Below are 9,095 nucleotides of genomic sequence, written 5' to 3'. Positions count from 1 at the left end.
GGGGGGGGGGGGGGGGGGAGAGAGGAGAAACAGTTTGGCACAGTTTTATTTCTCAACATGACCTACTGGATTATTGATTCGCATTGTAACGGGCGGGTTTTGGCAAGAGAGCGGTTGTGTTGATTTCGAATGGAATGGTCCGTCAGCTTTTTTTCTTATTAAATAGCGCGGGCTTCCGATGGTGGGACACTGGCAGAGGGGATTGGCCAGGTGGATCGAGCTCTAAGCTCGCGATAGGCCGACACGTTGCGGTAGGGATGCCAATGGGCGGCGAGAAGGAAAAGCATACGGCGACAGCAGACGTGCAGATTTTACTCTCGGAATTTCCGAGTCATATTTCTGTTGCTCGAGGCTCACGTATTGTCTTGCAATATTTGACGCCGACCTGTCCCCGCTGCGGGCATTTTTTATATCCCCCCACCCCCTTCTCACCCCTCACTATCGCTCTTAATATGCCCGTCTCCTCCCTCTCTCCTACCTTGGCAAACATGACCTAGCGAAGTTCATCAATCCTTAATACACTTGGATAAGCTTGGTTACGCTTCTCTCTTTGCTCTCATTCGATTTCTCCTCGCGGAGCCCAACTGGCACTGATTCGTCGAGTTGATTCGTTTTCACGCGATTTTTCGCGGAAGGCTTGGGGTCCTCATTTTTTGCACGCTTGAACTACCTTTTGGCACTGGCCGCAACGCGAACTGGTGTTTGCATTTGATCAAATTTTTAATTTCCATTCGAATTAGTTTTTATTGTTAATATAAACTGAGTTGAAACTTGAACTGCGATCTCAAGTAGATTGTACATAGTGGTCCTTGCTCCTATCGGAGTTTCTGTATAGTTCTGATTTATTTTTATTTTGATTCTAGTAAATCCGTCAAATATCGGTTAGACGAATTCCATTGTACCTTCACGTGGTCCTAGGCATTGTCGATAGTCGTCAATTGAGTTTTTCGAGCATTCCGTGACGTTACGTGGAATCTGAGAATATTTTGGTAAATCCCGTTTGGCCTCTGTAGGTCGCTAGTTGGATTATCTTAATTCGAGGGCTACTTTGATCAGAGTATTCAGGAGGGCAGTTGGTTTGAAAATGCATTTCAGTCCACTTGTCCAAGCGTGAATTTTCAGAATCAGAAGCCGTCTGGCAATTTCGCGAATTAAATTTGAAATTCCGTGTGCAACGTCTCTGCATCTCGTGCAATCTCGTGCCATTTGCAGTAATCATCGAGGGTTGTACCTTATTAGCGAAAACTAGTTAGCTCACAGAGTCGGCTGAGCTTGACAAGAATATTTGGTACAGCGCGGGAAGTCTATTTACCTTGAATTCTGCTTCTTGGTGCGTGAGATTCGCGATAACCGGGCTAACTTTCCAGGATTAAATTACATCGTTCCAAGAGTCATTCATCATTCAGTTAACTTTGGTTGATAACGATCGAACGTGATCTATGATAAATCATGGATAGATTAAATATTCGCGAGGACCCGTGCTATTAGGGTACCTGGAGAAATCTTGATACATCATCGCGATGCTTAAGTACTTGAAAGATCAGCGTCTTATCGGAACGACAGACACTTTCGAAGTGTCTCTTGATCCTCTGCGGCTTAGGACACTCGATGACGTAACAGTTAAAAAGTATATCGCGATAACGATTTATTACGTATTTACCTGAAACGAACGAATATATCATAATATACTTTTGATAACGTCTATTTTTTTGTGCAATCGAATTTTTCTCCCGTTTCACGGTCAAGAAATGAAAAATAATTGTTTGAAAAAATGATTGAAAAAAAGAAAAACCACGAAAGAAAGAGATAGACAATCTGACGAAGTAAGGCGGCGAAGTGAGGCTAATGAGTAACGTGGCGATTACTACACTGTACTGAAATGGTGGATTGGTCAGGGCTGGTAAGTGGTGGTTATCACGAGAAGCGGCTGCTAAACGACCTGCTGGACTCGTACAACGTGCTGGAGCGTCCCGTGGGCAATGAGTCCGAGCCTCTTGTATTGAGCTTCGGGCTTACGCTTATGCAAATAATCGACGTTGTAAGTCCCAGCCAATTATTTCATTTAAATCGTTACTTGTTACTTGATGATTACCTACTATTCGATACCTATCGTCATCTGTTGCCATCTATCGTCATCTATCGATACTAGTTTATATTCGACAGCACCATACACCGATAATATATACAGTGACCGTAGATACACAACGTCATACACGACGTACACGATATATCTATATGTACAGCTTATAATTCTTGAACATTTTACACAGTACCTGCAAAGTATAGACCTTTTTGCAGAAGTCTATATTACTGTACATTACGCTTCTCTCTATGTCATTATGTTTCTTCATTAATTTTCTATTCTTTCCTCTCCCCCCCCTCTCTCTCTCTCTCTCTCTCTCTCTCTCTCTCTCTCTCTACTGTACGTCTATTCTCGGTTATTCTTATTCTTGCCGATCACAGCGTATCTGCCTTCCTTTTCTATACTGTAGATACGTATACGAAGCCTGTGATTCTTTTTGTTCAAAATTCAAGCAATTTTTCATTTCTCTAAATCAAGGCGATAGCGTCCTCAGCGCTGCTGTAACCACGAAAGAAAAAAGTAACGACAAAGGGAGGATAAGGACACGGACATAGAAAGAAGATCTTGTTACACTTACATACATATAAAAAAAACAAGCATACACGACAATTTTTTTCATCCAACCCATAATATTCGCATTGTTTCCAACCAAAGCATATATTCTTTTTTAATAAAAATTTTAAATCCCTTGCCTTACGTTGCCTCAAATTTTTTGTTACCAATATTTTTTAACTCCAGTATGTATGCTCTTCTTCGTTTTTCATATTTCTCCATTTTTCGTATTTCCTTATTTTCATTTTCTTACTTTCGTATCACTTTGTATTGCAACACTTTCTTTCTCTCTCTCACCTTCTTCCCTCCTTGCCCCTTCTCTCTTTCTTGTCAATTTTCATTCACTGATTATACGATTTCACAATTTGCTCACGCTAGATTACACATTGACAAATTGATCTGTATATACTACACGATTATATTTATTTTGTTATGATTTACCGATTTACGTTCTCGATCTTCCGAATCTTTTACACACTGCATTAATTTACACATGTTTAGTCATATATATATGCGTCTTTATATATGTATATACATTCCATACAATACGGCCTGATATACATTGCCGGACGTAGAGCTTTGTATCCAGTACCGGAATTACCAATTGCCACGTACGTATTTTTCGTGTATATACGTACATCCATGTACATATGCATATATATATATATATATATATGCATATGTACATGGATGTACGTATATACACGAAAAATACGTACGTGGCAATTGGTAATTCCGGTACTGGATACAAAGCTCTACGTCCGGCAATGTATATCAGGCCGTATTGTATGGAATGTATATACATATATAAAGACGCATATATATATGACTAAACATGTGTATGTACCGTACATTGTTCCTCCTGTGGTAAAAAGACTAATTTAAAATAATGAAATAAATGATTCTCTATAAATCATTCGCTCTGCATGGTAGCCACGTAGGGCCTCTATTAGTAAATGCATAGACACATATGTACGTCATAAGTATACCTATATACATATATTTATTAAACGTGCGTAGGCCGTAAGAGTGCATGTTTGCTTTTAATAGCTAATCGCTTTCTGATCGTTAATAATAATTAGTGAATTTCTATCTATCATGGATATGTCAATGTAGCGAAGAGATTACGTAGTTTGTTGCCCGGTGTACAGGTTCTGTGCCGTTTCCTTTTCTTTTTACAGCAAAATCGTGCTCGAAGTGAAAAAACTTCGAATCTACGTGTCACGAAGATAACGATTGAGGCAAATAGTTCGGAGCGGTAATTCTGTTGAATTTGTCATTTTTTTCTGTTTTTTTTTTTTTTTTATGCGCTACGTTTCAGGCCGGAGTACATGGGAAATCGGAATGAAGAGGACGGTGCGATAGAATTTGAGAGAATGACAAGGGAAGTGATTACCAAGGCGCACTATACAAAGAGAAAGGATATAAAAGCGTCATTCAATTTTGTTAGTTATTTTTTTTATATTTCAGACGTAACACGGCCGTATTGGATATACGTGTGCAGTTTAATGCACGTGGTTAGTTAGTTGGATGATTAATTACTGTAACCCAGAGGTCGAAGGTCTCTTTTACCGTGGGTCGATGGGCAGACGGTGGTACCACGAATGTCTTCGAGTTCTGGGCATTTCGAAAAGGACTCCAGTGGCCCGTTATTGTTTACGAAGGACATTCTCGCCGCTGAAATTACGACCAATGGGAGTTCCCCGAGTAGTCGAGAGAGCACGAACCGTCTTGAAATAAAGGCCTTTACCATTTTGGTGCCATTTGGGAGCATTTCGGGTCATTTGGGGTCTATACTTCAAGGGACTCGTGCAATCTTCTCGCGTGGCATCGTGTCCCTGGGCTGCGTTTACCTGACGCGGACTTCGTCTTAGCTTAATTCTACCCGAATGCGGCTCGCTCAGAGGAGCAAGTTTAATGCGAAGGGTCAAGAGGACTTTCTTGAGATAAGATACATTCAGAGCCAGATAACTATAGCGGAGTAGGCGGTAATAAGAAACTGAGTACGATAGGCGAGAAATGTGTAAGAGCGACGATGTAAGAGTTATTTTTTGACATAGGATTATTTTTTTTTTAAGTTTCGGAAATACGACGGTAATTCAATCCTGTATGGGAAACGTTAAGATAATCCTGTTCGACGATATTAAAATCAACTGATAATAAGCTGTTATAAAAAAATCGCTCTTTTTATTATTTTTCAACTGTAACGGCATCGCGAGCACTTTTCTTAATAATATTATTGCATTGCCGTGCCTTGTAACTGGTAATATACCGGGTGTCCTCTAAGTAGCCCATTTCATGGAGTGGATGTTACATTTTAAAGAATTCCGAATCGAAAAGTCCTTGTCGGTTTTTTCAAAATAATGCTTCGTTTTCGAGCTATCGTGATTCTTTTAGTACGTCAACTCTGAGACAGCCTGTATAGCCAGTGAAACGCCTCGAAGCGTATACATATACGTATAGCGTTTTTGGGTATGTCCTATGGGCAAGTGTACACGTGTAAATAAATAGGAAAGAATTGTGCGCCAATGTACGTGGTGCCACCTGTATCCATCCCTAGGCGATACGATACTGCCTATAGAAACTACCGTGATCTTCCGTGCGTCTTTGTCAAGCCCCCCCGGAGCTTTTCGAACTCGACTTTCGATCTCGGTATCATTACCACCTTGTCCCAAGTCCCGAGCTCTGCGTTTGTCGCCCGCGACGTACATGGAAAGTAGTCTTAAACTGTACGTGACGTCGTATCCAGAAATGGGGTTGGGTTCGGTTATGTTAGGTTGGGTGGTTCGATGGATGGTTAGTCATTAGTACGCGAATCAATTTGTTTGAAAAAGTAATTCGACAGTTGATTTTTACTCAGTTGGTAATTGATTGCGTGGCCAAGTGAATTAGATCGAGGAGGGGAACTTGGGTGGAAGTTAAGTCCTGCCGCTGTGACGTTAACTTGAATCAACTTAACGTGATATTCCGCGAGAGTGCATTGCGCTCTGATTCGACTTGCTTCTGACCTAATTAGATCTGAACTGATCGTTGCGTAACTTGATACGACTGTATTAGGTTTATCTGGGATTTCAAAATTTTTTTTTTTCCTACAGTGATTCGATTAAATTTCACTCTGGTTGAAGCTCACTAGGAAAACACTTAATTCAATCGAACTTGGCTATGTGTAGCGCGATCACTTGATTTAAGCCGGTCGAACGTCGTTGAAGTTTTGTCACAGTCACTCATCCAGTGACTTTATCTGATTCGACTCGGTCAGATCGAACCTGAACTTGATATCAGGCAATCTCGTGGCAACACGAAGTCAGTCGAATATAAATTTCAAATAAAAATGAAAACAGACCGATACGTGCTCAAGTCCTGAAGGCGCAACACTCGAGAGATCCTAACTCGAGATCCCTGGCTTTATAATAATCACCACCTCAGCTATTCAAGTTGCCCTCTTATGACTTCCTCAACACGAAATTATCTCTTGCCCTTGTCGCAAGTAGTTGGCACACCAAGTGCTAACGTCCGGAGGGTAGTAAACGTTGTCTAGGTTTTCGTATTGAAAGAAAATGTGAAAAAACATTAAAGGGAGTGAAATTTTCATTGTGTTTAAGGATATTTTAACGCGCACTCTCGCCTTACCTAGGCGTTATTTTACCTGAGGTCGGCCACCGGAAGCAAAATGGAAATTGGATCTCTCTCGCTATTCGTGCTACGAGAAGAATTTCAACTCCGTAGTAACGCTAGTTCATCCATGGGTGTAACCCCCTGGGAATCATTATTTTCGAAGCGACAGCCTAAGATTTGGTAAGGTTAGGTTAGGTTGGGTTAGGTTTCAGTTGCACCTCAATGAATATGAGAAATCCTTTGTGGTTACCTGAAAGAGATTCGTGTTTTTATTTCTGATGGATATTTTCTTTTCGAAGTGTCATTCGTGCCATTCAGATACGTCACGTGCACTTCAAATGATGTATGTTCCGACAGGTTTTCAGGACATACGTAAAAGTTAACACAAAGTGTTCAACAGTGCAAAAGGCTAGTACACGCTGAGTCTGAATATTTAAATGTAGCGTTTATTCAAAAGTATTATTTGACAATTTTGACGAACCATCGGAAAGTATTAAGGTTCGAGTACGAGTTTACGATGGTCCGAAACGGGACTGACTATGCGAGTGGTCACGTATTATGTGAAAAAAAAAATAAAAAAAAAATTGTAAAAGTAACAAAAAATAAAATTTGAAAACTGGAGAACTTCGCAATTTGGCTGCAGAGTTACACATTTGTTATCTCTGAGCTTCTTGCCTTTCGACGGAAGCCCAACCGTGGCCATTTCTCTGGGCGCAGGACACGTTCCGTGCATAGAGTCTATAGCTCAGTACAGACACCTACTTGTTAGACGGTAGCTCGAGAAAACATGACAAAGGGGGTCGTTAATGAGAGATAGAGAAGGAGAGAGAGACGGGAGGGGGCGGATAGAGAGAGAGAGAGAAACAGTGGAATAGTCTCCAGTGTGTAATTACGGCCTGAATTCTTATTACTCAACACATTCCCAACAGGCCTGCCGGGACTGCGAGACTTTTCTTCGGCTTCTCTCACAGCCATTTTTCTATCTCTTTCCCTTTCTCTCCTTGCACTGTCCCGTCTCTGATGGCTTATCGGCTGCGGCACCAATGCATCGGGTGCAACAGGATGGGTAGTTTATTTTTTATCGGTTACTTTGCAACTTCTGATTAATTTTTAATAATCCCTTTATCTCGTATCACTCGAAGCGTACGTTACATTACTGGTCTCTCGGGGGACTTTGTAATTTTTCCATTGTCTCTTTTCCAATAGATATTTCGTACTTTCGTTTTGTTTTGTTCCGCTATCCACTCTCTGCTACAAATACGACAATGGCGCTCATTTCGACTATAGATCGTTTAATTGGTGCTTCAGATTCGTATCCATCAATGCACTTCGCTCCTTTTGAATTCGACTATTCGCGCGATTAATATTTCTTCTGTGTCCTCGTTTAACGTAATATCGGATCGACGATCCGATCGTCCCTTTACTTAGTTATTATGAAAATCGTCGAGTATCAATTTCATACACGTGAGAAAAATGTACCTTTGGCCAGCCAGAGAATCGTTTGGAGTGGAATAATGAATTTTTGGAATATTTTTGGAAATTTTAACTTACCATAAAATCATACTGTTTACATAGTAGAGATAGGTGCCTGTTACATATTCAGTGTGCCGCGCGTTAAATCCACTGTAGAAATTTTCGACAAGACCCTCTGTTCTTCGACCCGTCCAAATGATTGGCACATGTCAACCGATTACGATGACACTGACAGCCGACAGATTTCAGGGTCTTGGCACTTACTTATTTTTCTTTTTTGGTGCCGATTACGTTTTATCAATGTAGCCATGTAGATCAAGAAAGCTCTGTAAAAATATTATCAAGATTTGAACTCGACTGTGTTTTCCAGTCGATCTACTAAAAGAGTACGATAAACCATAAATAATGTCCAATGCCATTACGCAAGACATGGGCTGTACGGAATATATAGAAAAAAAAGACATAAAGATTTTCCCGAAGTTAAACGACATGATAAATGTTATATCCAATCCCTTTAACTTGTCATAGCCTTCTAAGGATTTCTACGTGACCGACCGGCCTCGCAATCCTTGTACAATAATATAGCTTCTAAATGCAGCAATTTATTCCTTCAAAGATACACTGTCCTACATAGACCAGAATAATCCAATTTCGAGCAGCGAATTCTTACGTGATTTTTTACGTTACCGCCTCAAAACTTTTGTACGATACTAAAGCTTCGCTTTATGCCTTAAAAGATTTATCCTTCTATGGAAATAAAAATAATTCAGTTTTTACTAGCAAACTCTCAGCTACAAGTGTGGTATCTTTACTCCTGGAAGCTATTACATCGTGAGTGAAATTGCACTCGTTTCGTGCGCGTTAATGTTATATTGCACTTGTACTAGAGGATTTATGCTCTATTCGGATACGTTAAGGTCGGTATACAATGAAAGGAATAAACGATGGTCTGTTGTGCTATTAACGCGAACACGATTAGTTAGTCGGTTTATCGTTACTTTCTGGTGGGACGGTATTACGATTGGTCAAAGTCACTTGTACATATTTTTCGGGATAGACCACTACCGCTTTCCTTTCATTGGTTAAAGCCGATGGTTGATTGTAACAAAAAGTTCATTAACGTGCCCAATCACAAACGTAACAGTGTACCCGAATACACGTGAATGCGCAATTAGCCAATTCGTGCGAACAGGAGTGTCGAGGAAAACGAATAAGATGAAAGATGTAAAGAAGCGTAAAGAAATAAATGTCTAAATGCAGTCGAACGCGTATGAGCATTTTTTGAGTCAAGTGCACGTACGATTGTAGTACATACATTCATCCGTCTGTGGGGATACAGCCTCCCCGGGGGGGGGGGGGGGGGGGGGGGGGG

The 9,095-nt window shown here is 40.7% G+C and overlaps 1 protein-coding gene across 3 annotated transcripts in view; it reads left to right on the top strand.

Annotated features, from left to right (window-relative positions):
- The window catches only part of LOC107267485 (neuronal acetylcholine receptor subunit alpha-7), a 41,381-nt gene that overhangs the window by 10,686 nt on the left and 21,600 nt on the right, over positions 1 to 9,095 (top strand). The window contains exon 2 of one of the 3 annotated variants that reach the window (XM_015739274.2): positions 1,896 to 2,038. The exons of the other annotated variants lie outside the window; for them this stretch is intronic. Within the exon in view, the coding sequence (XP_015594760.1) occupies positions 1,896 to 2,038 (143 nt within the window). The remainder of the gene's footprint in view (positions 1 to 1,895; positions 2,039 to 9,095) is intronic. 3 annotated transcript variants of the gene reach the window in all.

The sequence above is a fragment of the Cephus cinctus genome, unplaced genomic scaffold (genome assembly GCF_000341935.2).
Source record: "Cephus cinctus unplaced genomic scaffold, Ccin1 Ccin1_scaffold0404, whole genome shotgun sequence".
In the NCBI taxonomy this organism is placed as follows: Eukaryota; Metazoa; Arthropoda; class Insecta; order Hymenoptera; family Cephidae; genus Cephus; species Cephus cinctus.
The sequence above is the reverse complement of the archived record's forward strand: the minus strand, read 5'-3'. Positions and strand labels throughout refer to the sequence as shown.